Below are 27,724 nucleotides of genomic sequence, written 5' to 3' on the forward strand. Positions count from 1 at the left end.
AGTTATATACTTGAATAGAAGCGCACTTGTTCTGTTATATTTGTACCTTTTGTGAAAGTGTTTCTTCGATATTTGGAATTCAGGCTTGACACATTATACACTTCATGTCTACATTTTGTCAATTATTACTAAAACATGAAAAACGTTTCTGCTTTAACGATGTGTTTACATAGATCGTTGTAGACATGGAATACACATGAAATGCAAGTGTTCCAAATAACGATATAGTATTTATAAAAGGTGTCATTTTGCTTGACTTCTCACTCTATACAACTCTAAGCAACTGACACACAGGTAAACAGACTTGAGCTGAGAAAACTGTGTGGGGTGGGGGATGTGATAGCAGGATGCTTGCCATTTGCTGCTTATCAACACATTTACAGGACAAAAGACAGAGACAATAGAAGTGCGAAGCTATTTAAGGTGGGATAGATCTACGAGTTTTTTTGTAGGCTCTGGTAATTCTAGTGTTAACCTTTTAGGTTCCTTGACGACCCACCGACATTTGAAGAGTTTGGGGTTTTCCCCCTTTGTGAATTCAGCGCAATTAAAAGAGCAGGAGGAATGTGGTTCCTTTGCTGAAACAAGCAGTTAGAATCGGGGAAAAATATTGTGCTTTAATGGGCCAGGTTGGGGTTTGTCACACGTGTCAATAAATCTGAGACAAACTGATAAAACAATATTTTTTTAATCAGTGCATAGCCCTGCATTTTTGAAAAAGCCAACACGGTTACACTGTTGTCCACCTGCATATCGTCATTAAGTTTGCAATACCGATCATGATTAGCGATATGCAATTTTTGAAGTAAAAAAAAAGAAGGAGAAAATAAATAAAGAAAACAAAACACCAAATTATCAAGTTATGGCCAAGCCAACACTGATATAATGAAGTGTGATTTTTTTTACTATAGCTGATGGAGATGCAGTTTTTCAGAAAGTGATGAAAACAGAAGTAATTAGTTACTTTATTTTTTTTTTTTAGTTTTGTTGGTAGAAATGTATTCAAATTCAGTGTATAGTGAGGCAGTACTAATTTTACTAATAGCCCGGCACTATACAATTTTTACCAGGCTAGGTTTAAGTTTTGTAATGGATTTAATTAACTTCCACATCTTTAAGATCCAGTTGAACACGACTGCGAACTATTAAATCTACATCTGAGGAACAACATCACCCATCTATTTTCTGGGGCCCATTTGAACTAAAAAGTTCATGAACATGTATTTTTAGATTTGCTAAAGGTTTTCACAAAACTAAAGAGGAGCACACATTAACATAAGTGACATTCTACGATAAAAAATGCTACCTGATCCATGTAACAATCAAATACATCCAATTAACTAATAACATTAACAGCAACACATCTGAATTCTAGTAGTTCATATTATGCACCACTGTGCCAAATTAAATGGAGAAAAGCTGTAGCTCTATTTCCTTTTTAATAATTTATACCAGATATGTAACCGATGGGTAAGAAGCTGAATCCCATTGCATAATGAAGCAAAGTTAACAGCAATTCAGGCAAAGCTCCAGAAAACCACGCATAGTTCAGCTCAGGGGAGTTTGACAAAAACAAAACTGCTTATTCATTTACTAAAATAGCAAGAACAACTGTGTAGCAGGGAAGGCGGTTTGTAAAACCTGTTGTAGCTCTCAGGAGCATTAATACAAAATTGAGAACTTGGAGGTAATAATACACTGAAATATGTGTGTTTTAATACCTTAACCCACATGTTCCTTATTTTTATTAATTTATGCTTGTTGTTTTATAGAAGTTCACACTTTGCAAAAACAAGGTATAACTGTGGGTCAACCAGTGTAAACTAGAAAAGTAAATACACAAAACATACCTGTGGTCAATTAACAGATAAACTACTTTGTCAAAGAAATATCCACACACATGCACAAAAATGTAGTCAGAATCTAAAAAGCATGGTGGGAATTCCAATGAAAACAAATAACAGCGTCTTATTTTTCTATGTCTTTGCATTGTAAGGCAAATTTGGCTGTTGATCCTTAACGTATAAATTTGTACTAATGGTCAAATATTAAAAACTTCATTTACCTGTATCTGCAAGTGCATAAAGGGTAAAGTGTAACAGAAATGCATGCCTGTTAACCTGAAAAGAGCAAACATGCATGAAACTATAAGAGTGAATAATGAGGATGTCCCATTTCAATGCCCCTCAAAGAAGAATAGCACAGATGCACATTTATCAGTATACTAGCTGTGCTACCTAAGACAGGTTAAAATCTAAGTAGTCAATCTGTATTTTTTTGTTTACCAGGGGCTAATTGTATTAGTTCACCTGAGCTACTTATACTTTAAAGAAGCTCAAGAAATATAAAAATATTATAACAGACAAAAATCAACCTCCCAGAAATACAATTACAAAAAATAGAAAAAAAACACTACTGACTTAGCTACTGATATGAGAGCAGTCACAGTGGGTGACACAGTGGGTTAAGAATAATACCACAACTAAGCCTGTCTCCCTAATTAGCTTGTTGATTCAGTGGGCTTTTTTTGAAAAGACATTACTGGCTCAGCACCGACAAAATCACATTGGCCAACACACAGATATATAGAATATGTAAAAACTATCACAACCTCCACTAGAGGAACACAATCTACTAAGAAATTATGTTCCGCCCTTTGTTATAATTTCCTGTGTTACTAGACCAATTCAGCTGTTACTAATGTGGACCACCAAGTATGTGTAGCAGTGCACCACCTCCACATCCACTCCCTAAACAGTGATGAGACCTAAGGCTTTTTGGTGTGGCGAAAGTCTTATTACTGGTTACATGGTTTTGCTTAAGCTGAGTTACAGACAATTCTCTTTGCACCAAGAAACAAAGTTCTCCGCCTGACCTATACGCTGTCTGATCTCTCCTTGTCAATACACCCCATTAGTGGTGTAGCTTCGTCAGAAAACTTCTGCAAGTAACATAACCTTGTGCCATATGATAAGTCTGAGGTCTACAGATTGAACAAAAAAGGTGACAGTACTGTTTTTGGTGGTGCTCCAGTGCTTCGAACATTCACATTAAAGACACCTGAGCCACACAAACTGTGATCTGACAGACATATAAGTCTGTTATCTAGGGCACCATATGCTCAGCATATCCTTGTGCTTACTCCCTTAACAGGAATGTACTGGATGGTAGTAAAGGCACTACAGAAACTTAAAAGTCATAATCCTCATAGTGTTACCAGCTTTGCCCAGATCGGAATAAGCCTATTTCTACTTTCATAAGCACTCTGGTTTCATGATGTCTAGCATTATCATTTAAGCAATGCATGTCTTAAGAATGCCTAAAGAGTGGCATGCAAATATTTTCCAGTGAACCCCATTTCTAAATGGAAAACCCCTTTTATACAGGTCTCTATAGCACGTTGTAGCTGTTATAGCCAGGAAGGCATATATACTATGTCTGGCGCAAAAGATTGAAGTGGTTTATTTTTTCTTCCTCTTCCTTTCTTTCATACTATTACAAATCTTTAGTGTTCTTAAAAATGGCCCTGTTCACTAAGAATTCTTCTACAAGAATCACATTGTTGCTTCACTCCACTCTGACAATGACAGAATGATGAACATTCAAATTGCAAAAAGCTTTGTGCACAGAGGTGGTCCCTTATGAGAACTGATCTTCTTTGTGGCACAACAGAAACAAAGCCAAGTAACTTTCAACTGAATCTGCACTTTAAAAGGTCAATGAATATATGCAGAAGAGCAATTTTTTTAAAAACTCTGTTTTATCTAAGATCTTCAAACACAAACATTTTAGTAATTCAAATGGTATCATTTCTTTTGATAAAGCAGTTGAATCTTTAGTCAAGTTTAAAGGTGGAATGCAAAAACAAACTCTTTGCTGTAATTTTACTACAGTATTTTTACAGCCTTGAAACAACTTACCCTGAACCACTGAAAATACTGAGTCCTGCACCATGCTGGTGGTTGCTAACACCGCCTCATGGAATGACAGACAACCATTCATTGCTGCTTTAATAATTAAGTGATTCACCCAGAAGGAAAAAAAAAATGAGACTTTCCTGAAACTCCATGCCAACTTAGTTTACAATGACTGCAATCCTAAAGCTGCCAAAACCATTAATTTGACTGAATTTAACTGTTCTTTAAAGACTCCAAAGCTTTCCACAAAAAAACACGACAGGAAGGTTAACATATAGCTTACTGATGCATTGCAGACTGTTCAGATTTTTTAGGGAGAATGTTTGACTAAGATGGTTTCCTGGAGACAAATCCCATTTGTTATCTCATCTTGAACAAAGACTACTGTTGTGCTAATATACTTGAACTTTAAACGGTTTGAACTGCTTATCCCGAGTGAATAAAAGCAGAACTTGATTATTTTTAGATAAACCTTTACTGTACTGTACATTAAATATTCCAAATAGTGTAAAAATGCCAACCTGTTCTCTTGTTTAATTTGGAGCCATGACAAAACAGGTCTTCTAGCATAGGGAGGGGAAACAAAAAAAAAAAAAAAAAAAAAAAAAAGTCTTGAAAAATTTTATCTTTTTGTTAGGGACAGGTTTTGTCTGCTGCCTAGCTACTGGTGTTAAAATCAAAATTCAGTCTATTTGTTTCATTATATTCATACTCTACAATTAACCATTCTTTTAACAATAATTTCACTCCTTTTATCATGGCAAGGGTCATACCACCAATATACCCCAAGCTGGACTAACCAAACAACCCCATCACTGTCAAGTTCCTCCTGGGAATTTCCCAGACATTCCAAGACCAGTTGAGAGATACAATCCCTACAACAGAGCCTGGATCTGCTCCCGGGTTTTCTCCCAGTGGGCTATGCCCGTTATATTCCCTGCAGTAGTCCATAATGTGGGATTCAAACTACATGGTCAGCCCACCCTAAACTAGCTGCTATTAAAGGGAAGATGTAGTTCTCCTCCAATGTCCTCTTCTGCTGTTTAGCTTCTGACCTTATTATGGACAGTCAACCAGGACATTAATAAAAGAAAAATGGTTTTAGCTTGTTTAACACATACTCTATTTTTTTTTAACATATCCTTGAATTTTATGATCACAGGTATGGAGGGAAGCTTAGACAGACCAGTAAAAGTTGAAAGATTTATCTGAGGACTTAGCCCCAAATTACCTCCATGGCCTATGTAAAAGTCACATAATGGCCAGTGCTGCTTTTTATTTATTGGTCAGTCTCACAATCATCTTTATTCTTATCCATGAACAAGGCCCTGAAGTGGTTGAACTTTTCCTCTTTAAGCAGCATCTTCCAAAAGCAGAAAACCTGTGCCTTGATAATCTGTCCTTGAAAATCACAAACAAGGCAGAGCACAAGACACGACCTTGGGGGATTCTCATGCCCATTTTAAAATGCCAAAAATATGCCAAATATTTAATGAAATCTCTCACCCCTCAAAGAGAAGGACAAAAAGACATACAGCAGCGGCCCAAAAATATATCAAAGGCTACTCAATCATAATGTTTTTTTTTTGTTTGCTTGTTTGTTTTCAAAAGCATAAAGCACTGATTGTAAAAATGTCTGATTACAGTCTAGCATTGAACACTCATTAGCAAATGATATTGTCCATTCTGGATCTGATTTACTAGATCCAAGTAACCATCTCAGGATCTTGGCACAGATTTTGTTAATGACAGTTAGATGCACAATTCTACCTTGAATGGAGCACAGCCTCTTGTCCCTCTTTTTAAAAATAAAGACCATCACCATAGCCTGCCAGCTTCAAGGCATGTTTTTATCCTTCTTGCAATACCGAAAGACACCATGATACAGTGCATCCAGTGCTTTCACATGTGATCCAGTCCTAAAGTGTTGCTACTACAAAATCTATGTAGTGAACGCAGACACAGAATTGGATCTAATCCTAACAAATGCTTCTGGCACTACCACTTTCTGTTACAAAGTTGTATCCACATGGTTTATGTGTTCCTCAAAGTACTTCTTCTACCACATGAAGATATATTAAATTGATGTCAATCTATATCTGAGCCACATGCCTAATCTTTCTGGGTCATCAAATTGTTTACCAGAGCTTTTCTGAGACAACTCACAAAACTCATTCTCCACAGCCTCACCAGGCTTCACCTTTGCTTTAATTACTGTTACAGCAGCCACCTTAGTAGCCAATCCGTACTCTTCAGAAAAATATGAAACTGCTCTTGTTAACAATTAACTTTGAAAAACTTCTACATCATCCAAGAAAAAGGTTCTAGGGTTCCCAGGCATCAACGACTTTTTGGCTACAGCTTTGTATATCTGCATCTACTGCTAAGATCTTCAATATGGTTCATTCAGTCTGTGTGTTCCTGAACCCACAGACATTTTGATGGTCTTTCAGATGTGAGAGTTATACACCTCCTGAACACAGGCATCTAAGTTAACATTTTCAGTATAATCATACTAAAGTGTACATGACACATGTTTCGCCCTAACTGATGTTCATCAGGTATACACACCTTTACTTCCCCTAACAGGGAGTGAATCTTGGACGTCAGCACCTGTGGCAAAGCTGGAGGCTGGTTTGCTTACTTGACAGGGTGAAGACTGGAGTATTACATTCATAGGTCTGAATCACAATCTTATTATTTGGATAGTTACCTATCACATAACACTTGTGGTTGGTTGGCCAGTCTGCAAACATCTGCCATATCCTCTCAGTTTCGAGAAGTAGATTATAGATATGTCAATTGGCAGGTACTATATCACATATCTATGATTTGCAGATATTTTGTATTTTTTCTTCTATGAAGAATATAGAGATGGCTTATAAACAATAATAAATCTTTCGTTGTTATTATTATTTCACAGGGTCCCATGTATTTTCTTTGTCTGAGAGGAGGAGGTTTCCTTTAAGGCCTAGTTATTGTACCCTTTAAATGAAAATACTGCAAGTTGGTTTTTTTTATCCTTAAAAAAAAAAAAAAAAAAACAGTTAGGGTGGAAGGCTAAAGTACTGATTTAGTGGTGACATCACATATGCCCAAAGTAGCTCCACAACGGTCTTAACAGCACACAGGCATGAAAGTTCTGCAAAGGGCTGCTACAGCCCTGTGATGTCAAGCTGGCCTCATAGAGCATCAAGGAGGGGCTGAGGAAAAGAGTGATTACTTAAGCCATCTGCTGGATAAATTTCAGGACAATATTCGGCAAACAAGGGAACACAGAACATTCACTGCAAAAAATGCTTTGTCAAAGTTTGATCAACACTACTTACTTTACAAGTAACCAGAAAAAGTAAGAGAGTAAAGAAAATAAGGTTAAAATCACATCTCAGTGCTGAAATTATATTAATTATATTTCTGAACTTGCAATGCATATACTTGCAATGCATATAAAGATAGTATAAATAACTTCATATCTGTATTATGTACAATACAGTATTAACCATATACAGCAGGGAAAATAAGTATTGAACGTATGAACATTTTTCACAGTAAATATATTTCTAATGGGGCTACCAGATGTCGGTAACAACCCAAGCAATCCACACATACAAAGAAATCAAAACAAATAAGTCCATAAATTAAGTTATCTTATATATAAATGTCTATGCGTCGAAGTGTGTGTCTGTCTGTGCCAGAAGTGAGAGGTGGAGTCGGCAAAGGCCAGCATGTCTGCAAAGCGAAACATCGGAAGAGAGTCACTCGCTTATCCACCATTGCAGAAGCATGGCGAGCACATCGGCAAAACAGTATACCTTTTACTTTTCCTCCCACCACTAATACACAAGCGAGAAGAGCATGTCGGCAAAACAAAACCTCCGAAGAAAGACAGATGCTTAGCCGCTAATGCACAAACAATCCGAGCATGCCGGCAAAATGAAACCTCCTAGGAGAGAGATACCCAGAGTAGTTCCTTTCAATCACCTGACATCAGCTACATTTCAATTTTTTTTTCTGACGATTTCAATAGTTTCTAGGACCCCATGCTTTTTACAGCATGGGATTACACAGCTAATGTGTAATAAAGTGAATGACACAGGGAAAAAGTATTGAACACGTGAAGAAAAGGATGTGCAAAAAGGCATGGAAAGCAAAGAAACCAGCTGAAATCTATCAGTATTTAGAAAGCAATCCTGACCCTTATCAGTGCAAATTAATATCCGCTTGTTTAGTCCTAATTGATGGCCTATAAAAAGGTTTCTCACTACCAAGGCATCACACGAAGCATCTCATGATTGGTAAAAGCAAAGAGCTTTCTCAAGACCTTCACCACCTTATTGGTGTAAAACATATTGATGGCACTGGTTACATAGGTACTGTATTTCTAAACTTCTGAATATTCCAGTGAACACTGTTGGGGCCATAATCCGGAAGTAGAAGGAACATAATTTCACCATAAACCGGCCACAACCTGGAGCTCTTCACAAGATTTCTGACAGAGTAGTCAAAAGAATAATCAGAAGAGTTGTCCAAGAGCCAAGGACCATTCACGGAGAGCTTCAGAAAGACCTGGAATTAGCAAGTACAGTTATTTCAAAGAAAACAATAAGTAATGCACTCAACCGCCATGGCCTCTATGCACGCTCACTGCGAAAGACTCCACTGCTGAAGAAAAAGTAGGATGAAGCTAATTTAAAGTTTGCTGCACAACATTTGGACAAGCCAATGAAATACTGGGAGAATATAGTCTGGACAGATGAGACCAAAATTGAACTTGTTGGATGTAATTTCACATACCATGTTTGGAGGAGAAATGGCACTGCACATCACCATAAAAAACACCATACCAGCATGCTGTTTTTCAGCATATGGTACTGGTAGACTTCATATATTTGAAGGAAGGATGAATGGAAGAAATATATCAGGATATTCTTAATAAGAATCTGCTTCCATCTACCAGGATGCTGAAGATGAAACGAGGGTGGACATTTCAGCAAGACAATGATCCCAAATGCACAGCCAAGGAAACTCTCAGGTGGTTTCAGAAAAAGAAAATGAAGCTGCTAGAATGGCCCAGTCAATCATCCGACTTGAACCCAATTTAAAATCTATGGAAAGAACTGAAGATCAGAGTTCACAGAAGAGGCCCCCGGAACTTTCAAGATCTGAAGACAGTTTGTGTGGAAGAATGGACCAAAATCACACCTGAACAATGCATGCGACTAGTTTCTCCATACAGGAGGCATGTTGAAGCTGTCATTACCAACACAGGCTTTTCTACGAAGTATTAATTAATTTTGGTAAGCATGTTCAATACTTATTCCCTGTGTCATTCCACTTTATTACACATAACTTAATTTATGGACTTGTTACTAACATCTGGTGAAAATTCCATGTAAATAGCCCTATTAGAAATATATTTTCTGAGAAAAACAACACGTTCATTACTTATTTTCCCCACTCTAACTCATTTTTGTCAGAAAAAATAATAGATTTTAGAGCTTATAAAATTTACAGAAGTAAATATTATCTGCTACTGAAGAAGATGTGACATGGAGCTAGAGAAAAATGATATAGCTATAGAAAACACAAAAAAAACCTGTTGGTGAAAACGTATTTTCAGTGTTAGCCACAACAGTTGTTACAAATATTGATAAATGACAAAAGCTAGTCAACTTATGCTTTATAAATGAAGACACACAAGTATCAATGCAAGTAAAACAATGCTGGAAAAATCAAAAGTAAAACCAAAGAAATGTGAACAGTAATAATGATCAAGGTGAGACATGGGGGACAATGAGTAAAATGAGACAAGGTGAGAAAAGTAATGACTCCATGTATCATTTTCAGTGTTAGCCACAACAGTTGTTACAAATATTGATAAATGACAAAAGCTAGTCAACTTATGCTTTATAAACGAAGACACACAAGTATCAATGCAAGTATAACAATGCTGGAAAAATCAAAAGTAAAACCAAAGAAATGTGAACAGTAATAATGATCAAGGTGAGACATGGGGGACAATGAGTAAAATGAGACAAGGTGAGAAAAGTAATGACTCCATGTATCCTTGAACTGCACAAATGGAACAGGAAATGGATGCATGGTTGAAGACATGCATAGAAGCATGGAGCTGGATTGAAAGAAATGACTGTGCTTTGCTTTAGGAAAATTATGTGGTATTTTAGTACCGAGTGTGATCGAAATTCAATTGATTTGAATTAAAACTACAAATTCTTAAAAGATAGGAGACAGACAATAAAAGAAGTGAATAAAATTATAGCTAAGGCAAGTAAGTTAAATATAATACCTCGCCACTGTGTTTTCTAGGTTGACTGTTGGTCACTCTTCTTGATTTAGTCCTTTCAACTTCATGACGATGGACCCAACCACGCAATTCATGAGCCAACCTGAAAGAGATAACAAACCCACATAAAGTCAACCAATGCATTGAAGAGTAAAAAACAACTTTTATATCAAATAGCACCTTTCTGTAGTGAGCATATCCCAGGGTTCAATACAAGTACAGAAAGAAATTGCATCTGTTTAGACTTATTTTTCAACAACTGAAGCACATACAGGTTAAATGATTTTGCTCTAGGTTGCACAGTGAGACAGAGATGAGGGCTGGATGAGTAACCTCAGGGTTTAAAAGATAAGTTTGAGATTTGATGATAATTTCACAGAAGAAACCTGTGTAATGAATACAAATATCATTACAAAAGCAAGTAAATTGACTAAGTCTGTCTGAGTGCAAGTGTGTGTATACATTTTGCTTACTTTAAAGAGAAGAAAAACCCCAATTCTGTGAACTGAAGACAGCTAAAGACAGCTAATCACCTACTATGATGACTACTCAGGTCATGTTAATAAGCATATTTCGAAAACAAAATAAGATCCAAACCAAATACTACTGATTGTTTGTTATTGTTCATAATTCTTTTTATAATGGACCTGAATTAGTCAGATACAGTATCTTGTAATTAGTCTAATGTAGGATATCAATGTAAATGATCAACTGAATCATGATCAACTTGAAACATTCCCTGAAAATTCTCTATTATACTTGTCTGTATATATAATAAACAAAAAAGGCCCATGCAACCACATTATCTTATTAGTTATTTAAAACAGTCTTTAGTACTATTTGGATATCCTTTCTTTGACCACCACTGTGAATTCCTTTCAGAGTTGTGACTTGTTCGTCTAACAAGATGCCGGACAATCAATGAGCGAAAAGTTGTGCCATCAGCCATGAGAGAATAACATCAAAGGAACACAGGTCTTTAATAACTCCTGCGATTTCATTCTACTATACCTTGTCCAATAAAGAAACTTTACATTTTATTTTGTAAACAGTTAGATAAAAATGAACACCAACATCATAGGCAGATTGTGCCACTGCCTTCTTACCTGTTTCTCACCTGTCGTAGTAATATAGTCTTGTGAATTCTGAATTTTATCATGCATTTTTTATTTTCTTCAAAACATACGAAAAGTTATTTTACCTTTAGTTTAGGTTATTTGAACCCAAGTACATAAGATAAAATGTACACCATGTCATCCATGGACATTTATAATCTTTTTTTTTTTTTCTTAAAGGTTTAGTACAAAGTAGTGCTGGGCGGTATACCGGTTCATACCGAAAACCGTTTTTAATTTTTTTTATGATATGGATTTTTCTTATACCGCAACACTGGTTTAAATTGCCTAAACAACGTTCGGAACGTGGCGCAGCGGGAAACTGTTCAAGTGGGGACCTTTTTCACTGCTACACCGCTAAACACAGATTTGTTGCACTAGGGCTCTTTTTCAATGCTACACCACCAAATTGTGGGCGGTAGCATAGGTATGCCGCGCGGTGAAAATGGACAGAGAGCCGAAAAAAAGGAGTCACGTCTGTCGCCTGGAGATGCTTTAGTTTTAAAAGGTCAGATGTGTAAATACTGTTTCTATACTACTGGATAATACTGCAAGCCAAGTTGTACTTGTTTTATTTGTTTTCAATACAGTGTAATGTACCTGGGTACTGTGTAATAGTGTGACGACATGTTGACTTTATTCTCGACATTTCCACTTTAATCTTGACGCTTATGACGAGAATAAAGTCGACATGTTGACTTTATTCTCGTAATTTGTCATTAAAGTAGAACATCGTAAACTAAACTTCATCGTAAAATGAATATTTAATGTGCTGGTGACTCGTTCAGAGATGGGCGCAGCTCTGAATGGATGGCATAATTAAACATGTAAAACGAAGATATTTTTAAAGTTCTGAACACTCCGTGGGCTAAGTTTATAACTAGTTTTAATTTCACAAAGACGTTTATCGTGTGGTGATTGGTTATGTGGTGAAAGAAAAAGGAAGGATAGGAATTGGGGTTTTGGTACGTCAGACAGAGACAGCATGCATGCAATAAAGATAGCCCACTCAGAAGAACATGCATTGAATTCTGTGTTCGTGTCTCCGACCAGCAGATCACAAACCCAACATTTACACAATATTTAAGTTAAACCTGTGCGATAGCTATTCATTCATCCAGTTTTTGGAGCCTCGTCACACCTGCCATAAAGTTCTCTACACAGAACATACACCTGGGGACCCCTTACTGCGAGGGAGCAGCACTACCGCCTCACTACCGTGCATGTGTCATACCTGCTTTAATGTATTTCATCATGAAAATGATATCAAGTATTTATCTTAGTATTCTAAATTTTCAGAAAGCAGGAATATCATGAAGTGAATGGATTCTGTATGGTGATCGCTGTCTTCTCTTAGTGCGGAGGAAGTCAGTTTAAGAAGCGTAGTGATTGACCACTGGGTCGGGGAACGTAACACAAAGCATTTAATGTGCTGCATTAATTTATGACGGGGTAAATTAAGTAATTGATTAAACATTGATTTTAGGAAGAAGTTTAGTTTACGACATTCTACTTTAATTATGAAGTAAACTATGAGAATAAAGTGGAAATGTCGACTTTAATCTCGACATAAACGGCGAGAATAAAGTGGAAATGTTGACTTTGTTCTCGACATATAGTTTGTTTTTTTCTTCCCAGTATAGCTTAGCTTGAAGCAAGGTCCATATTAATGCAGTTTGCCTAAATGATGGTTCAGTTGGTAAAGATGTCATCACCAAGTTGCACTTGTTTTATTTTATTTTAATTTGGTGAATACTGTGTAATGCACCTGGGCTTGAAGTCTTGAAGTAATAGTGCAACTATCAGTAATAATACTATTATTTATTTTATTGTTATTATTTATTAGTTTAAATATTATGCAGTTTAATGATGATAAAGTTGTTTAAAAAGTCACTTTAACGTGTCAGTGGACAGAGATTGTTAACATTAACAGAAAGTGTAGTTGGTTTACAAAAAATATTTACTATTTATTCCTTTTCTAAGACATATTCGGTGCAATACAATTTTTGACAAGCACTTCTGGATATTTTACTAAGTCTAAATGCCTCTTTGTATGGTTGAAAATATGTTGTCAAAATTATAGTTTGTTTTTGCAAAATTTGTTCAATAAAAAGGTTCTATATTTTGACTGCATCTGTCATGAAATGTGATACCTTCTCCATTAGTGCCACCCCCTTGAAAACTATCACTTTATGGGACAATGCAAAACTGTATTAATACTTGTGTGCACATTAAAAAAAATTTTTTGTACAATGTACAATACTCTTGACAGTGGAATAGGTTATTCTTAGCCAGTAATTGCAGTGGAAAATGTGGTTAACATCCACTCATGCATGGGGAAAAAAATACCGTCAAATACCGTGAAACCGGGATAATTTAGAAAAATACCGTGATATAGAATTTTGGTCATACCGCCCACCCCTAGTACAAAGCAAAAAATGTTAACATTATCAAAAATATTCAGGAAGCACTTGAATAAAACTCCTTATGGCAAGTATTTTTCTGAAGGAAGCAGATGAGATAATAACAAAAATATAAATGTAAAATGTTGCATATTGTTATGTATGACATTGCTACTCGGTACTAATATCTAAAATTTTTTATTGAAATGTTTCCTTTAAAAACATCCCCATATCAATCAGAAGCTAACAATTTTTTTCAAATATGAAGTGATACAAGACAATAAATTAATAAATAAAAGCTCCTGAAAGAAGAAAGCTTTTAAATCTAGAAGATGAACAGCATTGAAAATGTACTTGACATATTTAGCAAGTTTTACATTATTCTAGACAAAAGAAAAAAAAAACCTATCTACCATGCAATGTCAAAGTAGCAAACCTGGTAATGCCTACCAAGAAAATTCTACTAAAACCTAAAAATAATTCAATTTATTAATAATTAAAAATAAACTCAAGAAACACATAGATTAAATAAAATAATTAAAAAAAAAACTTATACAAAGACTCACTCTCCAAATAACTGGTATAGCAGAACCTTCAATGCCTTAAGCATAACAATGTTATGTTTTAATCATTCAAATACAAGTACAATAGAAATTAGACAAAACAATAAGAGACCATTCAGTCCATCGATCACATTTGGACAACTAAACTATCCCACTATCTTGTCCAATTACTTTTTTAAAAGATGTGAAAGTCAGAATTCAAACTTAATTTAGAGAAGTGTAAAAATAACTAATTTATCTGGTACACCTTAAGACCTGCTGTTAAAAGGCATTGAAAGCATTGTTCTTACTACAAAGAGAAGGTTGGCAACAAATGCTTATGTTGTCCTTCCAAGCCAATAAGGTTCATCATAAGCCAAATACAGTATTACATTCCTTCAATACATCAAAGACAGTTATAACAGATAATGTTAGTTGAATAATAATGTTATATGTTCATGATAGCAACGTTTTTTTTTTTTTTTAACTCACCTAATAGATTTTGTCTTGTTTATAACTGGTTGGCAAGGCGGTGGTGATATGTACAACAAAGGATCCTTCTTCACAACCATCAGGGCTTTTTTGTCTGAATTTGGAATGTGAACCCTTTATAAAAACAGTTTTGTTAATATTTTTTACACAAAACAGGTACATTTTACAAATCTCACTATTACTATATTAAGTTCATGCAGCATATGAAGAATAGTTTTACTTTATTGCAGGGTAATAACAGTGCACTTTCTTCAAGTTTTATGATAACACGGCCCCCTGAGGTAACTGCTCAAACAAATTCAGTAACTAGTAGGTAATGTACAGAAAATATTTATTTTGCTACAAATAAAAATGACCTCTACTTATGTTAATATATAAATAAAATTAACCCTCATGGCTATGTAAACCCATGCATCAAATGATTGATAACTTACAACACCTACGATACCGTTTCTCAAAGGCACATATGCCATGTCCTAACTCATGAAGGACACATGTCAAAATGAATATCAATCACTGTATTATATTAAGATATACTATATACCACACTTAGGTTTTGTACAGGCAAATTCATGAAGCTTACATTTAAAGTAACTGTGTCATCATCCATGAAACATTTTTTCCAAATTGTATATCTGATCTATGAACATCTGTGTTGGCTTTCTTTATTATATGAGCCAATAGTACAAAACTAGATACAGAAATTTTTTTTGAAGTAATACTTTTAGCCAAGCTTAAGTTTATTAAGTTGCCAAGTTTCAATCTGGAGGCAATCAAAGACATGCTAATCCCCAGCGGCTAAAACACATTTATGGGAAACTATCTACAAGAGCATTTACTTAAAAAAAAAAAAAGTCTGAATTATATCATTTAGGGTTTGAGTTTTTTTTCACTCACTGATCCATGTGAACCAACTTGAAAAAAAACAATGTGAATTATGCCATTTTAAGACTAAAAGTATGTTACTCAGGAAAAGTTGCCAATATCTCAAGAAAAAAAGCAATTTGAGATAATCACAACCTAAAATAATAAAAGTTAACATACAGTCACATTCCCAAATGCACAGGATAGCTTAAACTATTTTTTCTTAAAAACTAAAACTAAGATGTCAGTAAAATAAAAAACAACCAATGTATGTTGCATTTCTCTAACTAGTGCTATATCAGGTATATGAAAACAGTAATTTACAGTATGTACAGTATGTTTCACCAAGTCATGAACATTAAAGAGCTATTTTGTTTTAGAAAGAGACCACTATGAAAAATAGTGTCAAATGCCATGGAGAAAATGACAATTCATAGAATAAATCAAGTCCAATAGAAGAAAAAGGTCATAAACAACATATTTCACAAACTACTTTCCCAGGTTAATGACAACCACACTGCTAACAGCAAGATATTCAGCCCACAGCATTTAATAAGGGAGGCTTTCAAACCTAAAATTATGCTTAGCCAACTTTTCTAAAGCTAATACTATTTGATTGGATTTCATACGTAATCCTTCCCTGCCTGGAAAAAGTTAATTGCTTTACATTTATCTTAAAAAGCAATAGGTGAAAAAATATAAAACTAATGAAAACATTACAGGCTAATAGTCTTATACATTTGAAAACAGGACAGTGATGGCAAAAGACACACATACATAATAAATAAATATAAATTAGCAGTAACACTACAAAGAGTAAAATAGAGTATCATTGAAAAGAATTACTGAAAACAAAAATGACCATATATTTAAAAAGATTTATACAAAATTGACACTTAATAAAAACACAGACAAATGAATTGATTAAAAAGAAAGGCACTAAGTAGCAAGTGAAATGCTCTGGGGAAAAAAAGACAGTACTAAACACAACAAAGGATTTCAAACAGCTAGACCAAATATTACACATTTACATAAAATTTACTCATTACACATGGTTCATTTAATTAAACAAAAAGTTAAGTATGTGATAGTATAAAATAGTATAAATCGAGATTTTTTTTATTCTTACAATTAACTTTTTATTGTTAGACAAATTCATAACACTGGTATACATATTTCAAATGAAATAAAAAAAAGTAAATAAATAAATAAATATACACAGTATATAAATAAAATCTCTAAAAATATGGAACAATCCCTGAAGAATGACATACATTTCCACAAAATAAAATAGCAGTGGTAATTTTAGTTTTGGTGAATTAATTACCTTTCTTTATTTGGTGGAATAACAAAATCAGTGGGTTCTTGTCCTCTCTTGCTGCCTTCTACATTTGAGAATTCAAGCAGATGTCTACTGTGGTGTACAGATCCACCTGACAACTTTGTTCCTGGATTTTGCTCAAATATACTACGAGAAAAAGAATAATTACCACCTCAAAAAATGCTGAAAAAAAAGTTACTTTAGAAACTAAAGAGCATAAAAATAAATTAAGTTGCCTCTCTTCACTAATCAAATCCACTCTTTAGATTTTCTAATGCTTAATATTTAGCTATGATTAATAACATAATTATTTAAATATAGTTAAATACAAAGAAATGCTACTGGAAATCAAATAGATGAAGAATGTAGGGCATACACTCTTATTATTATTAATATGTTTTGTATCTAAAATTTTTTTTAACTGTTTTAAAAATAGTTTTACTACCAATAATCTGAAAAAGTTAACTCTACAGTAAATATTTTTTATTTATTTTAAAACTTATTCTGAATTAACTACTACAACTTGTAACAACTTACTGCCTGTATTATCTATCATCTTAAAATAACATGAATAGAATCATCACAAGTAACAAAATAAAAATGTGCTACTATTTACAGTATTTACTAAAGCAGTCAAAACATTTCTCTCAAAAGACACACCTACAGTTTTAAACAAGAATAAAACAAAAAAAAAAAAGGTTATTGGGTGTTTTTCAAATGCCCTTCTCTGACTTTCACTAAAACTAATTAGCCATGCTGCCATGCAGCAGTAACACCATCTGTCACAGAGACTGTCACACTACCTGCATAGGGAATACAGAAGAAAAGACAGCAAGGGACACAACAGTGAGGAGACCATGTGTTACTAACTAGAAGTGAGACTTGGGATGCACCTGCTCAGTTCCTTTGTTGTGGTAATTTCTTTACAAATGAAATATAGCAAATTTAAGAACACAGGAAATATCAAAAAGCAGTAAAGCGATTAACTAATGCTGTAACATTCTTTAGAAAGACAAAAATAAATTAAAACAAGGTCTTTTTTTTTTTAATTGAAGCTTTAAAACAGCCCAAGGTCTAATAAAGCCAGTACTTAACCAGTCTGTTATATCTGACTCATGTCTCAAACCTGTATTTTTCTCTAATAATCTCATCTGAAAAAGATTCTATATTATATTATTTAATAAAATATATTAATATCATATAGAGGTTTAATATAGAACAAACTATACTATTACAAATCCTAGTCTACTTAAACAAAAGACCTAAATTATGACACTGACACATCCATTGTGTATAAACATTTTCATCTATTTAGTAAAGTTTCAGAGCAACAGAATCTCTTAGGAGTTATGCAGGCCAATATGGTGAAATGAAAAAAATAAATCAATTTTCATTTATAGAAAAATATGAAAAAATGTCATTGTTATATCTATAATAGTTCCAGGAAATTATGGTAGTCACAATTACGCTTGCAAAAAAATAATTATTTACCTTTTAAAACTGTTTCATAAAACACTGGGAGCATTCTACAGTATGTATGAAGCTGTATATATAAATTATTAACATAACATGTTTTTGAAGACTTTTACAACTTCTGTGATACAGCATTAAGTGGAAGAAAGACAGCATACTCTTAATTTAGATCAGAGACATGAACTATGTGCTATGGTGGCTAGTGCTTCTAGGTTTGAATTCAGACACCCTGTAGCTGCAGGAATAGACCGAGTTTGTGTAGTAAGCTACTAGTTAAGCTATCTCTATGTCTCATCCAAATACTTTTAAGGAAAGTTGTCAAGGTTTCTAAATCAAGAACATGATGCAAAGTTTGTTCCAGATTCCTTCCCACAACTCTTAGTGTAAAAAAGTGCTTTATGATTTCGGTTATAAACACATTTCCTCTTAATTTCCACTGGTGTCCTTGAGTACATAAATTAATAAATGTGTTTGTAGTGTGGTGACCACGACTAAACACAGTACACCAGATGTTGTCTAACTAATGCATTATACAGACAGAGTGTAACCTAGTTTACATGATTTTGCATGATATAAAAGTATTGTTTATTGGTCTGATTAGGAGATCAAATTTGCCGACTTCTTGTAAACTGAAGTTTACAAAATGCCTTTCATTTCTTTCACTCCAACCGGTAAAATCCCATCAGCTCCGGAAGGATTTTGTTAATATCCAAAGTATTGAGAGTCCAAGGAACATCGGACTGTTTTTATTTGTGTGTACATGTATATACACAAATGTATACAGTTAGGTCCATAAATATTTGGACAGAGACAACTTTTTTCTCATTTTGGCTCTGTACATTACCACAATGAATTTTAAACGAAACAACTCAGATGCAGTTGAAGTGCAAACTTTCAGCTTTAATTCAGTGGGGTGAACAAAACGATTGCATAAAAATGTGAGGCAACTAAAGCATTTTTTTAACACAATCCCTTCATTTCAGGGGCTCAAAAGTAATTGGACAAATTAAATAACTGGAAATAAAATGTTCATTTCTAATACCTGGTTGAAAATCCTTTGCTGGCAATGACAGCCTGAAGTCTTGAACTCATGGACATCACCAGATGCTGGGTTTCCTTCTTTTTAATGCTCTGCCAGGCCTTTACTGCAGCAGCTTTCAGTTGCTGTTTGTTTGTGGGCCTTTCTGTCTGAAGTTTAGTCTTCAACAAGTGAAATGCATGCTCAATTGGGTTAAGATCAGGTGACTGACTTGGCCATTCAAGAATTTTCCACTTCTTTGCTTTAATAAACTCCCGGGTTGCTTTGGCTGTATGTTTTGGGTCATTGTCCATCTGTATCATGAAACGCCGCCCATTCAATTTGACTGCATTTAGCTGGATTTGAGCAAACAGTATGTCTCTGAACACCTCAGAATTCATTCGGCCGCTTCTGTCCTGTGTCACATCATCAATGAACACCAGTGTCCCAGTGCCACTGGCAGCCATGCACGCCCAAGCCATCACACTGCCTCCACCGTGTTTTACAGAAGATGTGGTATGCTTTGGATAATGAGCTCTTCCACGCCTTCTCCATACTTTTCTCTTGCCATCATTCTGGTAGAGGTTGATCTTGGTTTCATCTGTCCAAAGAATGTTTTTCCAGAACTGTGCTGGCTTTTTTAGATGTTCTTTAGCAAAGTCCAATCTAGCCTTTCTATTCTTGAGGCTTATGAGTGGCTTGCACCTTGCAGTGCACCCTCTGCATTTACTTTCATGCAGTCTTCTCTTTATGGTAGATTTGGATATCGATACGCCTACCCCTGGAGAGTGTTGTTCACTTGGTTGGGTGTTGTGAAGGGGTTTCTCTTCACCATGGAAATGATTCTGTGATTATCCACCACTGTTGTCTTCCGTGGACGTCCTCCTTTGACCGCATGTTGTCTGTTCACAGCAAAATCTAACACATGCAAGCACCACACCTCAAATTAACTCCAGGCCTTTTATCTGTTTAATTGATAATGACAGACTTGCCCACACCTACCCATGAAATAGCCTTGGAGTCAATTGTCCAATTACTTTTGATCCCCTGAAATGAAGGGATTGTGTTAAAAAATGCTTTAGTTGCCTCACATTTTTATGCAATCGTTTTGTTCACCCCACTGAATTAAAGCTGAAAGTCTGCACTTCAACTGCATCTGAGTTGTTTCATTTAAAATTCATTGTGGTAATGTACAGAACCAAAATTAGAAAAAAGTTGTCTGTCCAAATATTTATGGACCTAACTGAATATACTTAATCTATTTCAGCTTTATCTGTTTATGTAGTCTTTATGTTTAAATTTTTTTTTAATGTATTTATTTTGGGTATGGATCTCAACGTCTCAGAAGTGACTCAAGACTTTACTTTGGGGTGCATTTGTGTATTTTCAAAGATGATTACAAATTAAACCATGCTGTGATTACTGTTGCTTAATGTATCTATAACTTTGTTGTTATTATTTTGACCTTATTGTTGTAAAAGATGAGCTGTAGCCAGGTGTTAGCCTGTGCTGTACTTGAAACAAACTGGGTTTGAGGCATGGGCACTATTTCAGTTTCCTCCTCAGTATTTCCGAGATAGGCTTCACAATCATTATTTGGAAAGTTATAGTCACTCATTATCAACACAATGATTTATTGTGCATATGTTTTATTTGATTAAATAAAATTCAATTGCTCAAAATATCAGAATTTGGTGGCCTTTGGAAAACTTCAATCGCCAAATCTCTGAACTTATTTCCTACTAACTTAACTCACAGTGATTCCCTATCTTCATCTTTTGAGCCTCAAGATTATATTTCATATATATTGCCACACCTCTTATTTTCCTTCCTCACTGCTCTATCCTGAAGGATATATACCCACAGGTACAATATTTGTTTTTATCACTCTCATTTACCCATGATTCCATAATTCACAGAAATTCACATTTCCAGCGATACACACAGTAGCTCTTGTATGAAGATTCAAACACTTCAAAAGAAGAATTCCATGTAGTGTAGTTCAGGCTAAATTTTCATTTAGTTGGGTTGGTCAATCCTGTACCGTATGTCTTCACCAGGCTATCCCCAAATACAACCTAGTTAAAATGTTTATAGGCTTCTCTGAACTAAACTTCCCAAGGTGAACTGACAAAGCTGGCAAAGGAGAGAAAACAAAAGTAGGACAAAAAGTATGGGATCAACCCAGGCTAAAAGATAACTGTTAAAACCTGTCACACCACATTTCCTTCTCGACTGAGGATTACCTTGTATGGTATTGACAGTGGTGGAGACTTGTTTGGATGGAAATATTCCTGATGGCACTGCTGAATTAGCAGGCCGCTCTGTTTACCAAGCAGACAGAAAGTTTTTCCTTAGTAGGAACAGAGAAGGAATGTCTGTTAGGCGATGCCGCGCTTAGGGATTTTGGACTGGGTGGAGTTTGAATTTATATAAACAATATTTAGTGCAACTACAGTCACTGCTTAAAAAAAATTGCTCCCAGAATTAGAGTACCTAATACTGAAATGCAGAGCATATTTTTCCCCCCCAAGAAGATTTACAACCATTACTACTGCATAATACGTGACCGCACAAGCTAATACTACGCTGACTTTGAATAAATTATTTTAATGCACATCCGAATGAAGTTGTAAAGGTGGTTAGAGACTTTAACCATACAAATGTAAAGATGGTTCTGTCTAAATCATATATGTATGTGAATTTTCCCACAAGAGAAAAAACTATTTTGGATCAAGTTAACATTCCAGAAGCTTATAAAGCCTTCCTAACCCCATATTCAGGATTATCAAATCATGTATTCTTATCTTTAATCCCAGTTTATATAAGTATATAACTGCAAGTCAGAAGAGCAAAATCAGCTATAAAGACAGTACAAATGTAGTCTAAGAAAGTCACCTCAGCATTACAGGATTGTTTTAAAAGCAAACGTAGGTGAACATACCTTTATCAGTTTTATCTTACATTTTTCTATCTAGAAATGTGACAACAAAAAGAACCTTAAAAATGTTTCCCAACAAAAAGCAATGTCTGAACATTAAAGTACAGGCTCTTCTTAGGGCATGTGATGTGGCCTTTAAATCTGGAGTTACACAGTCTGAAAAAGACTGTCAGGGGAAATCTAAAAAAGGGCATTAGGGATGCTAAGAGCAAATATAAACAGCACATTGAGAAACATTTTAAAAATAATCAATTTCTTGCATATGGAAATTGATTAAAACAATGTCACTCCAATAATGACATTTTATTCCCCTAATGCTCTAATTCAATTCTTTGTTTATTCTGACAGCAAAAATAGTAAAGCTATTACTCACATCCAAAATATTGGAGTTGTTGCTCATACTGTACCACTACAGAAAGGATTTGCTTTATATCATTACCAGTTGAGGTACATGGTATGCAAAACTGACATAAGCAAAGCAGCCAGTCGTGATGCAGCTTTGGATTGCAGACAGATCGCTTTGAAAAATCAGTATTTTCACACATGAAAACCATCATTCCCTCCGATCCTGATTAAAATTGGTTTGCACACCAGGAAAACAGATCCACAGGTGATGCTGTCTCGATTGTACTTCACATAATGCTGGACAACTGGAGCATTAACATATACAGTGCATCCGGAAAGTATTCACAGCACATCATTTTTTCCACATTTTGTTATGTTACAGCCTTATTCCAAAATGGATTAAATTCATTTTTTTCCTCAGAATTCTACACCCAATACCCCATAATGACAACGTGAAAAAAGTTTACTTGAGGTTTTTGCAAATTTATTAAAAATAAAAAAAACTGAGAAATCACATGTACATAAGTATTCACAGCCTTTGCTCAATACTTTGTCGATGCACCTTTGGCAACAATTACAGCCTCAAGTCTTTTTGAATATGATGCCACAACCTTGGCACACCTATCCTTGGCCAGTTTCGGCCATTCCTCTTTGCAGCACCTCTCAAGCTCCATCAGGTTGGATGGGAAGCATCGGTGCACAGCCATTTTAAGATCTCTCCAGAGATGTTCAATCGGAGTCAAGTCTGGGCTCTGGCTGGGCCACTCAAGGACATTCACAGAGTTGTCCTGAAGCCACTCCTTTGATATCTTGGCTGTGTGCTTAGGGTCGTTGTCCTGCTGAATGATGAACCGTCGCCCCAGTCTGAGGTCAAGAGCACTCTGGAGCAGGTTTTCATCCAGGATGTCTCTGTACATTGCTGCAGTCATCTTTCCCTTTATCCTGACTAGTCTCCCAGTCCCTGCCGCTGAAAAACATCCCCACAGCATGATGCTGCCACCACCGTGCTTCACTGTAGGGATGGTATTGGCCTGGTGATGAGCACTGCCTGGTTTCCTCCAAACGTGACGCCTGGCATTCACACCAAAGAGTTCAATCTTTGTCTCATCAGACCAGAGAATTTTCTTTCTCATGGTCTGTGAGTCCTTCAGGTGCCTTTTGGCAAATTCCAGGTGGGCTGCCATGTGCCTTTTACTAAGGAGTGGCTTCCGTCTGACCACTCTACCATACAGGCCTGATTGGTGTATTGCTGCAGAGATGGTTGTCCTTCTGGAAGGTTCTCCTCTCTCCACAGAGGACCTCTGGAGCTCTGACAGAGTGACCATCGGGTTCTTGGTCACCTCCCTGACTAAGGCCCTTCTCCCCCGATTGCTCAGTTTAGATAGCCGGCCAGCTCTAGGAAGAGTCCTGGTGGTTTCGAACTTCTTCCACGTACGGATGATGGAGGCCACTGTGCTCATTGGGACCTTCAAAGCAGCAGAAATTTTTCTGTAACCTTCCCCAGATTTGTGCCTCGAGACAATCCTGTCTCAGAGGTCTACAGACAATTCCTTTGACTTCATGCTTGGTTTGTGCTGTGACATGAACTGTCAACTGTGGGACCTTATATAGACAGGTGTGTGCCTTTCCAAATCATGTCCAATCAACTGAATTTACCACAGGTGGACTCCAATTAAGCTGCAGAAACATCTCAAGGATGATCAGGGGAAACAGAATGCACCTGAGCTCAATTTTGAGCTTCATGGCAAAGGCCATGAATACTTATGTACATGTGCTTTCTCAATTTTTTTATTTTTAATAAATTTGCAAAAACCTCAAGTAAACTTTTTTCACATTGTTATTATGGGGTGTTGTATGTAGAATTCTGAGGAAAAAAATGAATTTAATCCATTTTGGAATAAGGCTGTAATATAACAAAATGTGGAAAAAGTGATGCGCTGTGAATACTTTCCGGATGCACTGTATATGTATGTAAGGATGCTTTTGTTGATTTCAGTTCTGGATTTAATACCACAAGTCCCCATAAATTAGTTAACAAACCTAGTAATATAGGCATGAGAACTTCACACTGCATCCTGATCATTAACTTTCTAACAAACAGACACCACAATGTTAGGGTCTGAAACTATACTTCCTCTACCCAACCCATAAATATTGGAGTGCCACAGGTCATCCTTTTCCCATTTTACATATCACTGCAATAATTAAGTCTGCAGACAACACTGCTGTAGTGGGTCTGATATCAGACAATAATTAAACATATATGAAGTAGAGACCATTCAGTTTATCAGGCTTATTTGCCTGCTAAGATGTCCCAAGTATCCTGACACTTCTGAAAGGTTGTTAAAGTTTCTGCTTCTGCTGCATGCCTCTGTGGTTTGTGCCAGAATTCTACAGCTCTTTGATTAAAGAAGTGATTCCGGGCTTCAGCACTTCCTCTTAAATTCTACTAGTGTCCTCGAGTGCATGATTAACTGTTAAGCTGACAGAATTCTGCTGGATCTACTTAGCAACACTTACAGTATCTAAGTAGTGCTCACATAACAATCTAGTCCTTAATACTTCTGAAACTGAGGGTATCACAGGAGACTTCAGGAAATACAGTAAAACTAATATGCTTCATATACTGAAAGGAGGTGGAAATTATGGAACACTAGCCAACCCGTGGCGTAGCATACGCCGCATAATTATGTATTGATGGGTGAACACTTCCTGAACGACACAGTTGTCCAAATGGGTTGGGTTTTATGGATACCACTGTGAGTGAATGAAAAGATGGACCTCTGGAGAGAGCAACATACAGTTGCCCGTGACTGAAAGTGGGATCGTCTGTGACGATAGAGGCCACGCTGGTGAAAGTTACTTTGTCGGTAGGGATAAGTTTCAGCACTTGTTCATTAAGGTGTAGCGAGTCTTCATTGTTGACGCTTAATATAGCTTGCGTACCGAGTTGTTCCGGAGTCACAGTTGAGAAACACGTTTTTAATGTCTTTTACGCACAGGGAAAAAAATGAACATGTGAAACATCCGTAATGTAATAAGGCATAATGTAATAAGGCACCAAGAAAAGTAACATTGCAATAATGCACGCAACGACCTGATCGCTGTAAACAGAAGTGAAAACAAAATCGAGCCTGGTGCATTCTTTAACTGCCTTGTAGCGCTGTGGTAGTGTTGCTGCTTAATCAGTAAGGATTTTGGGTTCGCTTCCCGGTTCCTTCCTGTGTGGATAGCGCTTTGAATACTCAAAACACCGGTATATCAATGTAATGAAGTATTATTATTCTTATGCGTCCAGCGCTCTCTCTCTCTCGCGTGCGCGCCTGTATGTGTGTGTGTGTCGCTCGCTGCACTTGTTCCTGCAGGCATACGCCACATAATTATTTATTGATGGCTGAACAGTTCCGGAAAGACACAGTTGTCTAAAAGGGGTGGGGTTGAGGACGCAACAGTAAGTGAATCAAAAGATGGAACTCTGGAGAGAGCAACATACAACTGTCCGTGACTGAAAACTGGTCTTGGCAGATACATGCATATCTTTTTGAAAGTTTGGCCCTGTGCCTTATTAATTGTCATCGCAAAGGCCAATCTAACAGGAAATTGTCTTTGTGTAAAAGTAAAAGGCAAATTATCCGCGACAAACAAACTGTTTTATACGCTGCATACCAACCCGCAGCGTAGTATACGCCGCATAATCATGCCGCTTTTTTAATGTTTTTTTAAGCAGAGGGAAAAAAATGAACATTTGCAAAATCCATAACGCTGCTTTCACTAAGTACAATGTACACACGTTTAATTTGTCGGACACTTTTTGCCAGCCGTCCTTTCTGGTTTGGGCTGCTTTTGCAGTGTTACCGCTTGTGCATATTAAATCTTGAAATCCTTCGAGTAACTAATTAACTAACTAACTAACACCCACCCACACAGCTTGTGTGAAAAAAATGCGTCCGTTCTTTCATCATTTTGTTGCAGCCTATCAAAGACTTGCTGATCATGTTTTCTAGACTCAATATACATTGGCTTTTCACTCAGCGCTGGGGCGCGCATTCATCTCGGATTATTACATCCAGCTAATCTGCTACACGGCTGCGTTTGAAAAACCGATTTATCCTGGATGAGTTTCACTGGCATTAATGATTAGGAATCTGGTTGGAACAAAACCCTGCAGCCACAGGGTTCACCAGGACCGAGATTGGGAAACACTGCTGAACACAGATGAAACCGACTCAGGTGAGGAGTTGGGGCGGGCAAAGTAGTTGCAGCTATTGATTATTCAGTGTTGTTTGCCTGGGTGTCTGATCTGCTCGACGGGATCAGAAATAAAAGGAAAACAATGTGAAGGCAATGTCACAGGTGTTCATGTGGTATAGCAGGTCCACAGCTCCTCTTCAAAAGGCCATTTTTAAATAAATAATCACCGTGCTCACAGCGTAGCGTGGGGCGTGGAAGTGTTGCTGAAAGTCAGCCATGTTGCGAAGTTTGAGAGCAACAGTTTCGTCAATGACATTTTTCCAGAAAAACCCGACTGATAGAAACAAACAGTTACCTGATGCAGGAATTTCTATAAAATTGAAAGAAGTGTTGTTTCCACGAAATACATTTGAAGCAGTAGCCGTGGGGGGCAAATGAACAGTTAACGTGGCACGCAGCTGGATTTGGACCGCAGCACAGACCAAAGCGAGTGAGTATGTGTTTGATGAGCGGTTCGAGTTGGCGGGCGTGGCTCCTTCCTGCGTGCGCCATGGGTGTCTTACTTGTCGGTGGCTTAGTGAATCCACGCCCCTTCCTGCGTGCGCCATGGGTGTCTTACTTGTCAGTGGCTTAGTGAATTATACCGAAATGTCAACGTGGCTCAGAGGTGCATGAGTACTCTAGCACAGACAAATATAAATGACGGCGTTTTTTCCGAGTCATCGCGTCCGAGTTGGTGGGCGTGGCTCTGCGAGTTGTCGTTGTATCCAATGGTCTTAGAGTTGGTGGGCGTGGCTCC

The 27,724-nt window shown here is 36.4% G+C and overlaps 1 protein-coding gene across 4 annotated transcripts in view; it reads right to left on the reverse strand.

The window, feature by feature from the left end:
• Positions 1-27,724, reverse strand: part of atf6 (activating transcription factor 6) — a 204,965-nt gene that overhangs the window by 82,282 nt on the left and 94,959 nt on the right. For all 4 annotated transcript variants that reach the window (XM_051933018.1, XM_051933017.1, XM_051933015.1 and 1 more), the window contains 3 exons: positions 16,964-17,104; positions 14,773-14,886; positions 10,225-10,324 (listed from right to left, as the gene is read on the reverse strand). In XM_051933018.1, the coding sequence (XP_051788978.1) occupies positions 10,225-10,324; positions 14,773-14,886; positions 16,964-17,104 (355 nt within the window). The remainder of the gene's footprint in view (positions 1-10,224; positions 10,325-14,772; positions 14,887-16,963; positions 17,105-27,724) is intronic.

The sequence above is a fragment of the Erpetoichthys calabaricus genome, chromosome 10, assembly GCF_900747795.2.
Source record: "Erpetoichthys calabaricus chromosome 10, fErpCal1.3, whole genome shotgun sequence".
Lineage (NCBI taxonomy): Eukaryota > Metazoa > Chordata > Cladistia > Polypteriformes > Polypteridae > Erpetoichthys > Erpetoichthys calabaricus.